The following is a 19,919-nucleotide window of genomic DNA, read 5'->3' on the forward strand; positions in this document are numbered from 1 at the left end:
CGAGCTAAACATGAATCTTTGATCATGAAAACATCATGACTCATGGGTGTGATTTTTCTTTGACGAAAAGAGGCTAAATAAAAATATTAGCGGATGGTCGGTCAGACGTTTAAACTGCATCATTGTGCATTATCAGCCGTGCTGCTGCGTCCAGTTTGATCACGGCTCCCACCTGGCGTGACGCGGTGCACATTCTGCAGGACCACAGATGGATCATGGCAGCAGTGGCAGGGGTGAAAATAAGCCAGCTGGAATGTTCTGGACTTTTTTCTGCTACTGGAGACTTTGGAGACAACATCTAAAAGCAGCGAACTCTGCTCTCCAGAGCAAGTAGATTGGTAACCCCGCCTCCTGCTCTCCTCTATCTTGTCTGTTGTCATGATTCATGCAGCTATTATTTCATCCAAATGAAAAATGGAGAACAGATAAGCAGATCATGGCCCCATGGGTCACAACCAACCCAACCACGTTTCTAACAGATTTTCCCCCCTCAGTGACACACCCTCTGGGAAGGCCACTCTGGTAATTAGTAGTGTTGCACCGATACCAGTATCGGACGGGGCCCCGATCCAGTGCTAAAATGGTGGTATTGGTATCGGCGAGTACCAACAAATAGAGCACCGATACCATTTTGAGAGCCATAAGTGTATTCAACTATTGTCACCCACTCCTGGTAGGCAAGAAAAAGTTCTACTGGATTCACTTTGTATTAGATTTTTTCCTGCTTCCCAAAGGTAGGCAGCAGCTTGACAAAGCCATGATGGCAATTATTTTACATTATTACAGTATCGGTATTGGCCGATACTGCACAGCCAGGTATCGGGTATCGGTATCGGGGCCAAAAAATGGCATCGGCGCAACACTAGTAATTAGTAGCTCCATAGTCAGAAAAATGTAATTAGAGACACCAGGGGCTATAGTGAAATGTTTGCCGGGGGCCAGAATGGGCAATATCAAATCCCATGACACAGCGTGCTAACGATAAGGTTAATTACAGTTAGATTAGGGCTGGGTAAAAAAATTGATTCAATCAATTTTGGATCGATTCTTTTACATTTTAGCAAAATCAATGTTTAGGGAATGAGATTGATTAGTTTTAGTGATTAGTATAGTGATGCGTGTGACGTTTACATTCAAATGAGCAGGCGTGAGCAAATGCCGACCCAAGTAACACACCGCTCAGCAAGCTGTAACCACACAAGGTGTTCCAAGGCCAGCCCATAGACTTTCACCCCCTGTGCCTCTTATGGGTAGGATGTGCCTGTAACACCCACTACGAAGGCTTCTAAGCTGCATACTAAAAAGATCTCAGCAGCCACCTCAGCTGACTCCTCTCGATGTGGAGGAGTAGCAGCTCTACTCCAGGCCTGTCCCGAATGACCGAGCTCCTCACCCTGAGGAGAAAGTCGCTTGTATCTCGGATCTCATTCTTTCAGTCATGATCCATGCATTTTACAGTAGCAGCCATTCAAAATGGCCCTTCCCAGTCAAAAGCCAGCCGAATGGCAGAAAAACCCCTCCAACTTCTCATAGACATTAGGGGTGTAAATAATAATCGTTTTGTATCGATGCATCAATCCAAAAGCCGACGATCCGATGCATCGACACGTCCGCAAGATAATCGATTCATGTTTGTTTTTTCCTCCGGTCTATTTTTATCCATTTGCTCCTGGGCGTAATTCTCCTCCCGTGCTGCGGTGGCGCTAAACATATTTTGCCCTCCTACCTCGCTTCCTGGTTATACCCTTACAGCAGTGTGTTGCAGTGAGCTTGACACAGACATTTTTAAATTATGCTCAATACTGAAGCGTGGTCTGTGCTACACGCTGTGGGTCTAGATACGGCCAAGGCGGCAAGGAAGCGGGGGCGAGTTTAGTCCGACGACGGAGGGACATGAGGGCCATGAGGGCTCTTCTAGCGGGTCAAACTTCACGAGTTGTTTTCCGCAATTTCGGTCATAAAAACAAAACAAGCTGGCCTCTGTGGCACTGTTTGCAGGCGTCTACAATTTCAGAGAGGAGCAGCAGAGCGTCTCTCAAGGGGGCAGGGATGTCGACACTCTGGAGCCGAGGTATTTCATTGAACTCATTGCACTGAAATAGTGCAGTATTTTTGCAGTATTTTTTGATGCAACTTTTCTACTTCTGTTATTTGCTGTTTCTAAAAAAAATGCATAACGATATTACAGCTTTCATTGATTTATTTCAAACTTGAAACTTTGTTTAGCCTGTAAGGTGTAAAAAAAAAATAATAATAAAATTTTTTTTTACCGATTAATCGATTAATCGGATCTAATCGAATCGAATCGTGGTGTATTCTTGAGTATCGGAAATAATTGAATCGTTGGGTCAGGAAATCGATACTGAATCGAATCGCCATGATGGATGTGATTTACACCCCTAATAGACATGCATTTTTTTTTTACTCTGACTCCACCCTTTCATTGAATTACAGGGTCTGACCATTAGATGAAGCTTCTCTTTAGATCTTAATGTCCACAAATCATGACAGAAAGAATATTTTGGATGTTTAAAAAGAAATTGTAGGGGACCAGCAAATAACCAGCCAAGGGCCCATCAAGAAAAGTGGGGATATCTTGAATGGCTACTACTGCAGCAGCTTGTACCGGGATCTCATTATATTGGTCATGATTCAGATTTCATGACGATAGGTGAGGCTATATTATCAATATAAAATAAATCTAAAATAGACTTGCAAACAGCAATGCTTGGTAATTGTCCAATTTTATTGTGATCAGCCCTGACCAGCAAGCAGCTGGTCATTATGAAGATGGCTGCTTTTAAGCACCAGTACTTGAAAATAGGCAGGACTAGCTGGAAATCAGTGTGAGAACACCAGCTGAGAGAGCACCAGAACTGTAAACAGACCCCCAGTCATGACCCCCTCGGGAGCTAAGGAACCAAAGCTTTAGAGGCAGCAGCTTGCCAGTGCAGTGCTACCTCAGGAGGAAAGCAGAGGAGCACAGAGGTCGATCAGAGAACCCGGCTGGGCAAACAGAATGCTGAAGGCATGGGAGAAGGCATGGATGGGGACACTGAGGACAGTTCTTTTGCCAGGATAAAACATAATCATGTTCATTGTGTATGTAACAAAGATTTGCAAATGAAATGGGAGCATTCAGACAGAGAATCAGAATCAGACATGCTTTGATAATCCCAGAGGGAAATAACAGTTTCAGTAAAACCATTCATCACAATACATCACATACAATCCAGAATAACACTTATTGTTTTGAGAGCAGGCTGCACAGGAATTTCCTTCAGCCTTGAGTCTTTGTCTTGCTGGCTCTTAGGCGAAATCCAATATTTCAAATGTGTTGGGCTTTTCCACCTTGAAGCTAGCGTGCACATCCAAGACGTTATACCATCTCGCCTTTGAGTTCAACCACCGCAGCCAACCTGCGTTCAATCGCACCCAGCTACGGCTCAGCTCCCGATCTTGCTCATTCACAGCCTTTGTGAGGGCGTCAACCGCTGCCGGCAGCTTGATCAATGCCCAAATTGCTGCTGAAATCCCCTGTAATTGAAGATGCATCAGGTATCCTCCAAATCCAAACAGGAGAAATCTGAGTATCATAAAACCAAAAATCCAAACATCTTCGATATCCTCCAATGACAACGCTGTGAAACACACCGTCCTCCACGCTTTCCAGGAGTCCATGGTGTATCCCACGAAGTATGTCCCAGCAGGACAGGACGGGTCCTTTTTCTCTGTCTTCCAGTTGAATAAATTTGATTAATTGCATTGAAAGACCAGCTGACCAGATCCATTTTTTTGAGTTTAGGTGATATGAAGAGAGAGCTCAGAAAAAGACACAGCAAAGCAGACACAGGCAGGGAGGTGCAGGAGCAGCAGGAAAATGCAAACCGTCCTTTGAGAGTCAGAACAGCATAAAGGGATTAAATTCAGTTCAATTCAGTTCTTTCTATAGTGCCAATTCACAACACATGTCATCTCAAGACTCTCTACAGTATAACCAGATCATCCAGTCAGACTGATTCAAAGTTTTCTATCTATGGAAAACCACTTGATTGCATCAACTCATGGACTCAAAGGCAATCCCTCAAACTAAGCATGCTTGTTGCGACAGTGGAGAGAAAACACTCAATTTTAACACGAAGAAACAGCAGAACCAGTCTTAGTAAGAAGGTAATTCTTAGCAGAAAAAGTCATTGTCCTTGTCCTTGATCTAACAGCATTGTGTATTATCTCAATTTGGGCGGGTCCAATGGTGTCTCAACATTTAAGAAACAACTTGTGCTTGATGCAATGATGCGTGATATGATTATGTGACAAGGTGTAAGTCTGTAGATCCATAAAAAGCTTCTTTTAACTGTTATTCAGTGTTCTTCACAAATGAGGCGAGCCAGGTAAGGCCTATTGTATGTAACCTGAGCCATTCCTCTGCTCTGAGTAAGATTAAACTCTGTTAAACCTGCCCTCAGGTTTTATAGTCACTTAATAAATATATATTGGAAAGTTTTATTTATAAAGTTTGCTCCAAATGATCACTTCCAGGAAAGAATCGAGGAGAGATAACCTATTGTAAACACTACAATTTTCATTACTCCTACAAAGATATTGTGATGATTCTACATCCTGCTTGAACATTATGACACCAATATTTTGGCCATAATCAGTGGCTTCTTGCTGTAGTAGCTGAAGCTGTGAGCTATCTCTGGATCTGTCCTCCATCGGTCCTTAGTTTTCCTTCAGATGGAGAAAATTATGACATATCCATAGATGGATCTGTTCTATGTACCCAATGCTCTGATAGGATCTAGCCGACTGTTGACATTGTGATGTAAAGCTGTGTATTGTCTGCCTAGTGATGCTAACTGATCTTAACACTTGCTATAATCTGAGCAAGGGGGTCCGTCCATCCATCCATCCATCCATCCATCTTCTTCCGCTCATCCCGGGGTCGGGTCGCGGGCGCAGCAGCTTCAGTAGGGAGGCCCAGACGTCCCTAGCCACTTGGGCCAGCTCCTCCGGGAGAATCCCAAGGCGCTCCCAGGCCAGCCGAGAAAGATATTCCCTCCTGCGTGTCCCAGATCTCCCTCTGGGCCTACTCCCGGTGGTACATGTCTGGAACACCTTACCAGGGAGACGTCCAGGAGGCATCCTAACCAGATGCCACCTCAACTGGCTCTTTTCAATGTGGAGGAGCAGCAGATCTCTTTCTTTTCTTTCGGTCATGACCCAAAGCTCATGACCATAGATGAGAGTAGGAACGTAGATCGACCGGTAAACCGAGAGCTTTGCCTTTTGGCTCAGCTCTCGCACGCTTCAGAAGCAGACGCCGCTCTGATCCACCTGTCAATCTCCCGCTCCATCTTCCCCTCATTCATGAACAACACCCAAATATACTTAAACTCCTTCACCAGGGGCAGTACATCCTCCCCAACCCGGAGAAGGCACTCTACCCTTTTCTGGCTCAAGACTAAGGCCTTGGATTTGATGGCACTGATCCTCATCCCGGCCGCTTCACTCTAGGCTGTGAACTGCTCGATTGAGAGCTGTAGATCACGCCCTGATGAAGCCAATATAACCATGTCATCTGCGAATAACAGAGACGTGATCCTAAGGTCACCAAAATTAATCCCCTCAACACCTTGGCTGTGCATAGAAATTCTGTCAATAAAAGTTATGAACGGAATCGGTGATAAAGGGGAGCATGTAGATATTGAATATGAGGGGCCCCAGAATGGTACCTTGAGGGACCCCAAAAGGCATTTGTCTGGTCTCTGAATTAAGTAGACATACAACCTGGGCAGTCTCAGTACTGTGGTTGGATCAGAAGCCTGACTGAATCTTTAATCTTTACTAAGAACAAAAGTTGAAAAAAAAAAGTTAATATTGGTTCACATGAAACATTGTTGTATACAAATGTTATAGGCTGTTAAACTTTTATTTTTAAGAATTACATCTGGTCAACCATTGAATTTCAATTGCATTTTATCTGATAGAGCAACATAAAGGGAAGATAAAGCTTTAAAGATGAGAAAAACGATAGAGTACATCTAAAAAGTGTCAAATTGTGATTGATTGGTGCTTTGGGCCAAGGTGCATATGTCTACCGGGAAGCAACAAGGTAAATAAAGGGATTAAATGTAGAGTAATGATACATTTATAGAACAAAAACAGGGATTAGAGACAAATAAAACAAACAGAGGGCTTAGCAGAGGAAACAGGTTCAGGCTATGGGTTAAATAAGGAGACAGGTCAATCAAATCAACTATTTAACTAGTGGCTTTAGCAGAAGCTGGCTTAACAAATAACAGTCCCCTGTCTGCTCCGTCAACCATACCAAAAGGTTGTCGTGTAGCTATCCTCACTTCATCTATGTAGGATCGGTCTATACATCTCCTTTTCATTTGCAATCTGTTTGGGACTCTGAGTTTTTAGTTTTCAGTTATTCTGTTTTGTTGATATTTGGTTTATTTTGAATAATATATTAGCACTCTTCAGTTACTCTCTTTTCCCCCCTTGTGCTTGTTTCCTTTCCCCTTGGATTCCTTCTACAGTAGCAGTCATTCAAAATGTCCCTTCCCAGTCAAATCCAGCCGAAGCGCAGCCTACTCCCCTGCAACTCCCAGCCAAATCCCCTCCTGTTATGGTTTTGGTTATGTTCAAGTTTTATCTCTAAGTTTTCATTGGTCTTATTTCCATTCTTGTCTTCTAGTAATTTTTTATTATATTTTAGCTCTTAGATATTTTTTGATTGCCCTCTTGTGTCAGTCTCCTTTTCCCTAGCTCCCTTCCTGCCTCTGTTCACATTCTCCTCCTCTTTAGTCACTCTTTACTAGTTTATCGTAATTTTTTGCCCCCTTGTTGTAAGTATTCATGGTTCTCTATTTTTGTGGATTCTGGGGATTTTTGCTTCTGTTACCCTTTTGTTATTAAACCTTAGGGTAACCACCTCAAGCTTTTGTGTCTGCATTTGGGTCCTGTCAGACCTTCACCCCACCATGACACCTCCAACTTCCAGCCACTGGCCTTCTCCTAGGCACTAGCGTAACTTTCTGAAGGACTGGTGTGGACATGTCCCCACCAACTTTGGTCATAAATTCGCAGCAGCACTCAGTGAATTTTAACTGGCAGCTACTCTGATATATGTTTAAGTAAAAGTTAGGAGACGGTTAAAAAAATCAGAGATGCCACCGAAAAGTCAGTTTGTTACACATACAGAGCTTTTTCAGCTAAAAATGGTGGTAGATTTTATATTTATATATATAAGTTAAAAAAGCTGGGCTTCTCAGAGGATCATTACTCAGTTACAGATTAAAATGAACACAGATCTGTTGAACAGATAATGAGACTGCAGAGCTTCTAGATATCTGGAAAATGATTTTCTCAGGGATCATTATAGCAGTGATAGCCATGCTAACTATGTAGGGGCAGTGATAGCCATGCTAACTCTGTAGAGGCAGTGATAGCCGTGCTAACTATCTAGGGGCAGTGATAGCCATGCTAACAATGTAGGGGCAGTGATAGCCCTGCTAACTCTGTAGGGGCAGTGATGGCCATGCTAACTGTCTAGGGGCAGTGATAGCCATGCTAACTGTCTAGGGGCAGTGATAGCCATGCTAACTGTCTAGGGGCAGTGATAGCCATGCTAACTCTGTAGGGGCAGTGATAGCCATGCTAACTGTCTAGGGGCAGTGATAGCCATGCTAACAATGTAGGGGCAGTGATAGCCGTGCTAACTATCTAGGGGCAGTGATAGCCGTGCTAACAATGTAGGGGCAGTGATAGCCGTGCTAACTCTGTAGGGGCAGTGATAGCCATGCTAACTATCTAGGGGCAGTGATAGCCATGCTAACTCTGTAGGGGCAGTGATAGCCATGCTGACTATGTAGGGGCAGTGATTGCCATGCTAACTATGTAGGGGCAGTGATAGCCATGCTAACTCTGTAGGGGCAGTGATAGCCATGCTAACTATGAAGGGGCAGTGATAGCCATGCTGACTATGTAGGGGCAGTGATTGCCATGCTAACTATGTAGGGGCAGTGATAGCCATGCTAACTATGTAGGGGCAGTGATAGCCATGCTAACTATGAAGGGGCAGTGATAGCCATGCTGACTATGTAGGGGCAGTGATAGCCATGCTAACTCTGTAGGGGCAGTGATAGCCATGCTAACTATCTAGGGGCAGTGATAGCCATGCTAACAATGTAGGGGCAGTGATAGCCGTGCTAACTCTGTAGGGGCAGTGATAGTCATGCCAGTCCAGGGACTGACTGTATTTCTACTGTAAGGCGCCTTGGTCAAGGTCAATGACTGGCGTACCTGACATGTAACAACCGGACCATGCATATAGGGGGTTTTCAGGTGACGTCACGCTCACGTGACTACTCAGCGCGTCCGCCATATTGGGTGGCAGCCTTAGGCAGTATTGACAGTGAAAAATGGTGAAATCGTGTGTAATTGTTGGTTGCACGGCCCGTGGAGGTGGAGATCAATGCTCTTTCTATCGCATACCAGCCGTAATCGTGAATCAATGTGAAAAAACAAAACAGCTATCTGAACAACGCCGTCACCTATGGCTGACACGGATATCCAGGTCCGATTTGGACGGTGTTAAGCTGGAATACGCCAGAGTCTGCAGTGCTCACTTTGTCACAGGTAATTAACTGTCAAGCATTTAAAACATGTAAGAATATATTAATAATAGGGCTTGGGCGTCATGACGTATTACTTTCCGTGGCCGCAATGTAGACCGTCTCCGCCGCTGCTACTCAGACTACTGCCTATGACTACCGCGTACTGGACTCCCTCTCTCAGCCGTGTTTTAATTTGATTCATTTCACCTTAACTTGATTTCAACCAGCGGGAAAAGGCTCAAATATGTGAGAAACCCGGAGGGTTTAGGGAGGTTTGGCAGTTAACGTTACTAACCAAACCTTTGAAACACATAGCAGCTAGTTAAAAGTACGTTACATGCCTGAGTGGTTGTTAGCACTAACGGTTAGCACTGTTTGCTGGCTTTATGAGCTGCAGCTCCTGAACCCATCCATTCGTAAACTGCACATGAGACTCCAAGGACTTGTAGCTTTGGAACTGTTCGCGCACGCCGGCCGTTAGCCACCTAGCATAGCGAGCCCTGCGTCGGATTGTTTACATTTTTACCATCTTAAAACTCACCCGTCCACGTATGATGGCGATTTCCTTCATGTACATCACTTCGACATCTCGTACCCAACCAGATGTGAACTGGTTGTGAGCCTCTAGACCCTTGTACGCTCTCATTTCCTCAAGAGTGTGCAGAGGGTTTTCACTGAACACCGGGTAATGAACTATGTCACCATGCTCTACATTTGGCCAATCACTGGATTAGTGCTAAACAAGGCACCGTGGAGGGCATAGGAGTCCATATGGTCAATCACGGAACATTTCCTCAGATATGTTCCATGATCTGGTGGCTCTAGCGTGCTGGTGTACTAATCCACCCGCGACATGATATATTTGATATACGATAATATGCCACCCAAGCAGTGTTGGGCACGTTACTTTGAAAAAGTAATTAGTTATAGTTACTAGTTACTTCTCCCAAAAAGTAACTGAGTTACTAACTGAGTTACTCCACAATAAAAGTAACTAGTTACTAGTAAAAGTAACTATTGCGTTACTTTTGCGTTTCTCGCCCCCGTAACCCTCACCACCCAGCCCCCACCTTCTCGCCGTGTGTTTCCAAAGCCAGCTGAATAGAGCGGACGACAAAGACAAGAACCTGCAGAGAGTTTATTTATTGCAACATCAGGGGGGAACGCCATGTGAAGTTTTTAAACAGGGCATTCAGATCTGGTGAGTGAATGAAATTAATAACTGGGGATGTCTCATTCTTAAATCCTGTGTGTTTGGGTTGTTATAGATACTGCAACATCTATCTATCTATCTATCTATCTATCTATCTATCTATCTATCTATCTATCTATCTATCTATCTATCTATCTATCTATCTATCTATCTATCTATCTATCTATCTATCTATCTATCTATCTATCTAGACTCTGTGTGTGACATAAAATATGGATCTCCATCCCTGCCACAAAGGCCATCAAATAATGTTTAAAATAAAAAATACAGTAGGTTGAGAAGGCAGAGTATCCATCCATCCATCCATCCATCCATCCATCCATCCATCCATCCATCCATCCATCCATATTTCTCTCTTTCTCCATATAGGCTATCATTTGATCATTCACGCTCTCCATAGTTCTCCTGTGGTGCGAGCACAGGGTGGCGGTTACGCGCCTTTAGCGAGCATGCGCGTTTCCTGTCGCTTGCGCGGTGAATCGTGCCGCCTGCGCTGTGCGGAGATGCAGGGTATGTGATGGGGAAACGCAGCTCGACGTAACACCGGTATTTCCATCTGGAAAACGCTGTTTTGCTGCTGGATCCTCCTCACTCTCCATCTCTCTGTGTGTGCTGTACGTTAACACCCGCCAGGAGAAACACCCACCTTCCCAACTGACAGACGGAATCTCACTATACATCAGCCATTCTCATCCTCCCCTCTCTCATGACAAGGCGCGCACCTCTGGATGACCTAAAAAATAATCTTTAATATCTCTTAAACAAAAGAAGCACAAACAATATTTTTTTCTGCACAAATCTGCACTAACGTTGCACTAACCATTCAGTCTATTTGCAGAGTTTTTTGACGTGGGTGGGGTGTCAGCTTCACGCAGCTGCGCACGAGTCCTATCATGAAAAAAGGTTCATTGTGCGACCTGAGTAACGCGCAGTAACGGGGTGTCTGCAATGGTAACTGCGTTATAGTTACAGTCAAAGTAATTAGTTAGATTACTCGTTAGTAAAACAAGGTAACGGCGTTAGTAACGCCGTTACTTTCAACGCCGTTAGTCCCATCACTGCACCCAAGATGGCGGACCGGAAGCTGGCCAGTGACGTCACTGAAAACCCCCTATTGCTTTAGCTTAATAGACTATAGACAAGGTACGCTTCCTAAAAAAAAATCTATCATCCCCCTTCTTTTTTAACAGTACGTTTATTAAGAGGCTTATACCAATTCTTTATTCTTTTAGATGACGCGAGTTCTGCATCAGATGCTGAAGTGAAGGAAGGATGTGAGTGTGAGGATGTGGGATATGTTGAGCTCATAGAGGCAAAAAGAATTTACTTGCAGCAATTATGTGGGCACCTTCTAGCAGTTTAATCTATAACGGGCAGCCAGAACTATCATTAACTAGGAAGTAAGAAGGCCAATGCATCAATTCAGCAGGTGAATGAAAGAACCATTCATTTGATATAATCTGGTATGATTTTAGCATAAAACCCTTTGCTTCATGCACTAGCACAGATGGAGCCCCACAATTTGGTGCTACGCCCATGGGTGTAAGTCATAATATGGGGCAAAATTAGGTGCTTGGCGCTCTCTGAGTGCTTTTCTGTTTTTTTCCTTTACTTTCTATCTACCTGTTTATGATTTTTTTTTTCAGCAAACATTGATATTTAAACTCTTATGTAATACATAATACAGTTAAGGAAGGTTGTTATGAGAAATGGACATAAACAAAAGTGTGCAAGCCAAATTATCTATGACAGAGGTCACGGATTAGCGGACCGCATCCGGATCAGGACCCACCTGCTGGCTAATTCAGACCCAGCCTGATTTAAAACATTTATAAATTACTGCATGTTGTCAGACGACAGTGTGTAACTTCACTTGCGCCACACCTCCTGTTAATACGGTAAAGCCCTGGGGAGCGTCCAGCTCCAGGCTGCACGTGATCCAAATGAGCCAATGAGCTGTCAGTCTGGGTTGCTGCTGCTGCTACTTTTAGACACAGCAGGCAAACCTGTGGCAAGCCGGGCGATGGGAAAGAAGGAGAAGACCATGAGAAAAAGAGAGCAGAGAAAGTGTGGACTGCTGGAAGAACTGCTGTGAACTGGTGAAAGAAAAGTGAAATGGCGTGCTCAAAGATGACCTTGCACATTTAGAGGATGTTTGGCTCAACCTGCTGCTGTGAAGCAGGATTCTCCACCATGAACAGAATCAAAAATTAATCTGGATCCAGGCTCAAAATGAGCTCCTTGATATGTGCTTGAGAATGGCTTAGTCTCCATTCAAACCCAGGTTTAAAGCCTTGCAGGGCAGCCTAAAGCCCACTGCCAACATTAAGACAGAAAAAAGAAAGGGAAAAAAATGACAAACGGTCAGTTTAGGTGTTTTATAAAATATGTGAATCAGAAGTTTTCTATATACCAAACTGAACGGTTGTTGTTCTCTACTTCAAAAAACACTTTAGATTTTAAAATAAATTAAGAAAATATTTTTTCTAATTAATGCATTACATGGTTGTATTAAGCTTATTTTCTTTCAGTGTAAAATTATATTTAAAGTAACAGAATATAATTAGAAATGTCTCCGGACCTTTACTGGTTGATGATTTTCTTTATTGTGACCCCATTGATTTTTAATTGGTTACTCCTGATGTATGATTTATGATAAGTTTGTGTATCCTCCTAACAATTATAGTAAATAAAAAAAAAAATTGAAAATACAGAAAATGAAGCATTTTGCTCTGTTGTCCATCATAAATAGACTTTAACCCACGAAGGGAAGCTGTTTGTCATATTGCAGCCCAACAGAACACGCTAGAAATACAGCTATTTATGACGGAATGGAGGGCACATGGAAGGAGTCTGCACGACTATGGGGTTAGGGTGAAATAAATAACATGGAAAACGAGTGACTAACACAAGAAAGAAAGTCACAAAATGATCCAGCAATACAGAATAATTTAGTGAGAAAACAATGCTATGACCAAATAGTCACTCTAAGACATACACAAGAAATATATCTGTTTCAGGACTCCTGTCTGTGTGTATGTGTTCTGTGTTTGTCACCCTTCCTCCACCAGGAGGCGCCTGGTTCTGGTCCGCCTCCTCACACACCTGCTGATGGTTTCCTCGTTAACAGAGTGCTCTTAAGCTGCTGACTGCCACTACCTCAACGCCAGAGTGTTTGCCAGTTTAGGGTACTCTAGCTAAGCTGAGTTTAGCTGAGTCAAACTGAGTTCTTGTCAACCTGAATTTTAACATTGTTTGTCTTTTGCCTCTCAGCAGGAAGTCATCCTGCAAACTGGATTTTTCGGACCTTCTCTCCCTGGAAGGATCAACTAAGCTTCAAACTGAGCTGGGAGTCAAACAGGAGGTTTGGATCCACTTTCCCCAAGAGATCGTTTGAGCTTCACACTGAGAAAGGGATTCATCTCCATTACGACCCGTTCAAGTACTGCAGGAAATCTGAGTGGCAGTCAGTTTCTCCGTTCACCTACTAACAACCACATTCTGGGTAAACCCTGTCCACCCTCCACCGAATCAGACAAACACTGGAACTACAGCATACAGACTGGAGTTAAAGATTCAACAACTTCTCTGGAAACGTGAGTCAGCAACCAAATCCTCTTCTCCAAGTTCACAAGTCAAATTTCCCACTGAGCCTGAACTAACCGCTGTGTATTCCCCTCACTTTTCAGTTCCGGTTGAGCAGTGTTCACAGCAACACTTCTCTCTGCGTTATCTCTTCAATAAAACCTGTTAAACCTTTTCCCCTGGACTCCCTGTTTGGTCTTCTGCATTTGGGTCTGAACTTTAGTAAATCATGACAATCTGAGCAAAAGGAGAAGAACTTGCACCCAGACATTTTGAATTGAGAAAGTTTCCTGGATGGGAAGCGAAGCGTCTTCAAACATGAAAAATACCAGTGGATTGTTTTTTTTTTTATTTAACATTTTGGAATAAAACAATAGACATTTTTCCTTTTTTTAATTTTCATTGTTTTGCACAATTATAACCTTTATAATCAGTTAAACAACTTCAGGTCTGTCGTTAACTGACAATATTAGGCAACAAACACTTGTCACACACAACAAGCTTGGCAAGACTCTTGATCAGCTTGCTTTGAGATTTGCTTTTGATCCAAATTTATTGGCTGAATTGCATCAGCATGTCATTCAGCTCCTTGGAGAGGCCTGGTAAGGAGCCATTTGGTTAATTTAGGTGTGTTGAGGCTGGGATGAGATCGCTCAAGGAGTGAAAATGGACACTCCTCCCTTGGAGTCCCTTGAATATCTTTTATTTATTTCATTGCTTCTAGTTTTTACCAATACAAGTCAAGTGAACCGATTTGATGGGAGCTACATGTTTTTATATTTAAGCTTACAGGAAAACATCAGTATTTTTGTCTTCAAAATTACTTTAAAAACAAAAACTTCCCATAATTTTTATACAATTTATTTTTATAAACTCCTTTAAATGCTTTAAAGATAAGACATTTTTGAGTGTGTTAAATGAAAGCTCCTCACTGGAACTCCCAAACAGTTTCTCATTTCAAATAAAATACAATCAAACAGTGAACATAATGGTATTTAGGGTTCTGTTGACAGGAAGTAATAACTCACAAGTGTGGCTCAGTGAAAATGAGAAGAATCACTGTTTTGGGAGATGATTAGAGGTTACATGTTAAGTGAATGAAAAAAAAGGTTCCTTAACCAAGCCAAACACCTAAATTTCTCATTCCCAGGTGGCACTGTGGACTAATGCCAACCGAAACTGCCAATGTGTGGCTTTAAAGCTTCATTCTGAACAAGCTGGAACTTGTGAAATCCCCCCCAACCCTGAAACCTGTCAATGCTGTTGCTTTACAAGTTTCTGTTAAATCAACGTACCTCTACCATTTTTTTCTTTTCTTTTTTTTTTTGCAGCCCTCCTGCTCGTGAACTGGAGGACTTCAGTCATATTCCCTTTGCATGCACGGGCAATTGATCACTGAAGACTGGATACTTTTTGGAAAGGCTTTATTCTGCTCATGTAAACTTGGGATCTGTCTAATTGCCTTGCCTCTTGAACGAAACCCTGTGCTGTTTTTTTGTTTGTTTTTTCTCCACGATACAGAAAAAAACTACATTCAATAAAAATGAAATTAAACTCCTAAAATCAAATGGTGAACCTGTTCTTTCCAAAGTTAGAAAATGCTAGATTTATCAAAATTCTTTTTAATACAGAGGGTTTCCTTAAAGCAGGACTCTTCCTTTCTTTTAACTTTCACACAGTAAATTTGCCGTAACGGGATGTAGGCTTGCTTACTGACAGAGGAAGGAGACCTGTGGTCCACCCCACTTCTGTGTCTGTCCTCCACTTGACCCCCTGTCATGACAGGCTGAAGGTGTTCTGACAGGGAGAGAAGATTCCATCAGCAGCTGACTAAGCTACCTCCATGGGCTGCAGCTTTTCTCTTTAAACAAACAGACCATGTGATACTGTGCCACCATGTATAGACAAGCCTGATAGAAAACTGGCCATTATGTTTGCCCCACCTGCTGTAGTTGCTGTCATTTTGCAGAGCAACAGTGCTAACACGTTCACCACAATGCAGCCTGATCCAGCATTTTCATTTTTCATTTTTCACATGTCCGTTGCTCTCTGTCTTTACCTTAGGCCTTAATTGTCATACGGCATTTAGGGAATGGGGTTTTGATTACACACAAAGGGAATATTTTTGCACTTTCGACTTAGAAATACTTCTACTTCTGCTTTAAGCTTATGTTAATTTATGTCTTAGACTTTGTCTAAGTCTAAGTCAATGCTGTTGACTGTTCTAGTTAAAAAGTTCAACTAAAACATAATTAGTTCATTTTTTTATTTTCTTTGGTCCAACTGCTTTTAATGTTCTTTCTTGTTTCTGCATTTTTTTTTCCTACTTGCTTTGATTCTGTTTTATCTTCCTGTATTTTAATCATGTAAAGCACTTTGCATTGTCTTTGTACTGAATTGTGCTATACAAATAAATTTGCCTTGCCTAAGTCATAAATGAACTATAGCATAAATAAAAACAAAATTTCATTTTTACAGCTCTCACAACATTTCCATTTCTTAACCCTTTAAAGCCCGATCCAAGAATAAAAAAAAACAGAAAATTCCTTTTTTTTTTGTTTGAAGTCCTTATTTGGCCTTTAAACAAAATATGTAAAAAGAAAAAACAGAAATACATTTTTGATATCAATAATTTATTACTATGCGACAAGTCAAGATTATTTTTTGTGTAGTCTTCTGCCTTCTGTTATCAGGTATATCTGATTGTGTACAATAGGATTTTGAGCAAAGTTTTTACCATTAAATTATGCAAAAGATGTCAGACGAAAAACATTTCAGAAACCGTATGTATCAAATATGATACATTTGGCATTATTGGGTTAAAGTGCAGCAGTGATCAAATGTAAATGTAAATGTAAAAGCGCATAGATATGGAAGTTCACAGCATTTAATATTATATATAAAACATATAGAACATTAATCATCTGTCTAAAAGACATTAGAGCATGGGCATGTCAAAACTGACTTTTTAACGTAAAGCGTTCCATGTTTTGTACTGACCATGAAACATGTGGAACATTTAGGGAATCTGTTCGTATTTTCTGTCCAACTATTATTTTTCAATAAGAACAATAAGAGCAATGACAATGAACGCATAAATTTGGCTGCGATCTTTCAGACCTGGGCACAAAAAAAACAATGGGGAGGACTGCTCGTTGGAACGGGTTTTGTTTTGATCTTAACCCTCTGGTGCATAGTGGTCACTGTAGTGGACAGCTACTACAAAGTAAATATCTCTTTAATTCTATGGTTTCTATAGTGAAACCTTACTGCCCAGCAAACACATATACTGTAGGCTCCCCATTGTAAGACCCTTCCTAAGTACACTTCAGGAGACATTCAAGGCAGCAGCAGATCCTGAGGAATTTCAGTCACTTCAGTAAGCTATGAGTGTCATTGGTTTCCTTATTCGGTTCTTAACATTGTGCCTTTATAATGTAAAAAATTGAACAAAACATGTTGAAATATTTTTCAAAGCATAAAATGAATCAATGGTCTGCATTTTTTACAACAGAATACTAGATCATTATTTTTTTGTAATAAATTCATAATATTTTATATTGAGTTCTCATGTGCGCATAGTCCACTCCAGTGGACATATCTGTAACTTCATGAAACAACAATATTTTTGGAAAAAAAAGTTAAACATTTTTTTTCATGTCCTAAGAATAATGGTGGTTAAATTTCAAGAGAAAGCACCACAATACAGGAAGTAGGGAGGATAGTTTTGATAGGAACCTCTTCATTAGAGGAAATCTGTCTGCTGAAGGTTTCCATTTTGGTGTTTTTGAAACTTGGGTTGTTAGAGATTATGAATCTGAATCTGGTAAAAATATGAGACCTTTGGCCTAACTGGATATTTACAGAAGCAGCCATTCAGAATGGCCCCTCCCAGTATAACGGCAGCCGAATGGCAGCCAACTTCCCTCCAACTCCCAGCAAAATCCTCTCCAACTTAGAGCCACTGCACTTCTCCTGCGTGCGCATAATTTTTTACTCTGACTCCACCCTTTCACTGAATTACAGGGTCTGACCAGGAGATGATGCGTCTCTTTAGATGTTAATCTCCACAAATTATGACAGAAAGAATATTTTAGTACAAAGATTGATGTTTATAAAGGCATTGTAGGGGACCAGCCAAGGACCCGTCAAGGAAAGTGGGGAATTTTTTAATGGATATTTCTGTATGTTCCATCAAAAGCATAACCCATAAATTTAAGGTTGAAACATCAAGCAGAACTGGGCTTGATGAGAGCGTTTTTTTGTTTGTTTTTTTTTACCGAGGCTGACTGTCGCTTATGGAGATAAAAGCAGGCATACAAAAAGAAGAAGATATACAAAAGATAACAACCACAGATTGCTCTGTTCACGAAAGACACAGTCAGGCAGATGAGCTCCGAGCTAGTTCCCATTTCAGTGGATGAAAGAGAGCACATACAGCTAGTCACAATAAAAGAAACAGGACCACACTGAAAAACAGGCCAATTTCAAACAACTATAAACAGAGATGTTAAAGGCAGCAGCACAGCAGATATTTCATTACAGGGTGGAGTCACACCCACAGGGAACTGACCAAATGAAGCTACTATGATCAGAAAAAGCAGAGAGACCATAAAGTTATGAGTGGAACTTATAATAAATACTTATTAAATACTCAGCATGCCCCATTAGTATTTACAACTGTTTTAACGTGTATCCCATGCACACACACAAAAAAAAAAAATTAATGTGAGATGGGCATACCCTTCAAAAAACACCAAAAAGTAAGTCATTAAATTTTTTGAGGGACGTGACTAAAGGGATACATGCCCGATGAGGTAGTTTAAAGTCTATTTTTGGTACAAAACTAAAGGGATAAACAGGTATTGACATCTGACATTCTAACAGCGGCACAGGTTCAACACAAAAACAGGTTCAATATCCAACACTGAGAATTCAAAGCTGAATTAACGTTTCCTTTTCTAGCCAAAGACGTCGCTGACATATAGGTTAAATAATGAATGTTGATTCAGCTGCTGTAAAATCACAGACAATCGGTGCAGACAGTAAATAAAATAAACTGTGGTTCGATGTTCCTTTGCTGTCTGAGCGGCTCACTGGGATGAAATCATTCTTCATAAAAAAAATACATGTTTTTCTCATCTACTATTTAAAATACTTGTCACCAACATGTGTAGCTTGATGTTCTGAGATTGATGGACTCTAATGGCGTCTGTTGCCTGTGTGAAGAGCAGCACATATTCCCAAAACCTCAAGCTACATTTATTATTAGATAGTCACGCTTTTCATATATAAAACCCCTCGCATTTTTGTGGCAGAGCTAGATTGTCATCCTACAGTTAGTTTTACTTTAATTTATTTGCTATATATCAATTAGGGCAAAATATAAATATAAAAACAATACAGAGGACATGACCTTGGTGTCCTCAGTGGTAGTGACAGCCCTGTCTGAGGCCATGAGAATATCATTAGTGACTTTCACCAGTGCTGTTTCAGTGCTTTGATGAGCTCTAAAGCCAGACTGAAACTCTTCAAAAAGTTCAGCACAGTTTGAAGGGTCACACACTTGTTTAGAAATTATTTCTAAACAATTCTCAGGAATTTTAGACAAGAAAGGAAGATTTGATATAGGTCTATAATTGACCAAGTCATCTGGGTCAAGAGATGGTTTCTTAAGTAAGGGTATTACAATCATCTTAGAAGCCTGAGATACATATCCATGTAACAGTGATAGATTAATCACATCTAAAATAGAGGAGGAGATCAGAGAGAATGTTTCCTTAAATAACTTGGTTGGAACCGGGTCTAAAAAAGAAGCTTAAAGGAATAGTACACCCAAAACATGATTAGCCTTCATTTTCTACTCACCCCCATGCTGAACAACACTCTGGAGTACTTTTTTGATATCTCAAATGCATCTGGAGATCTGGGAGGCTTCTTGCTGTCTGCTGACATTCAAATAATGGAGGTCTATGGTGCCCGAGGCAGAAAGGACCATAAAAGTCCACAAAAAACGTGTCAATATTCCTCCATACTGCTCATCCAATGTATTCCAAGTGTCCTGAGTGGGTAGCGTCCATAATTTACTCGAAACGAAGTCATTTAGAATGTTTTTAGAGCATAAACATTAGTGTATAGGATTTCCTAAAAGCGCGTTCACGACGCTACGGAAACCGCGGCAGACCAAATCAGATGAAAGTGCGCTACCCTGCTAACGTGCGTTGTGTGGAGCACTCATTTTAATCAATGAAAACTGTTCTACATCTACCGCTAATCTTTATTTTTCTGCGTTTGGATAAACTATAAAATTCAAATAATCTTAACAGAGCAGAAGAGAAAGGAGCATGGATGTAGTTTACTATCCTTTCTGGAGTTCTGGAAAAGAACTGCACCCACCCCTACGTCAGACACACCCACCTCCGAATAAAGGGTTTGGAGCAAAATTGATTAATTTGTAATTACATAATATGATTTCAGGCAGAGGAGTCCAACTT

General features: G+C 41.4%; 1 protein-coding gene across 1 annotated transcript in view; it reads right to left on the reverse strand.

The window, feature by feature from the left end:
- LOC119775194 (POU domain class 2-associating factor 1) overlaps window positions 1–15,271 on the reverse strand; it is a 75,618-nt gene extending 60,347 nt beyond the window's left edge. The window contains exon 1 of the mRNA XM_038273081.1: window positions 15,139–15,271. Within this exon, the coding sequence (XP_038129009.1) occupies window positions 15,139–15,205 (67 nt within the window). The 5' untranslated portion in view covers window positions 15,206–15,271. The remainder of the gene's footprint in view (window positions 1–15,138) is intronic.
- Between the last annotated feature and the right edge of the window lie 4,648 nt (window positions 15,272–19,919).

This window comes from Cyprinodon tularosa, unplaced genomic scaffold (genome assembly GCF_016077235.1).
Source record: "Cyprinodon tularosa strain WSP-4 unplaced genomic scaffold, ASM1607723v1 ctg855, whole genome shotgun sequence".
NCBI lineage: Eukaryota > Metazoa > Chordata > Actinopteri > Cyprinodontiformes > Cyprinodontidae > Cyprinodon > Cyprinodon tularosa.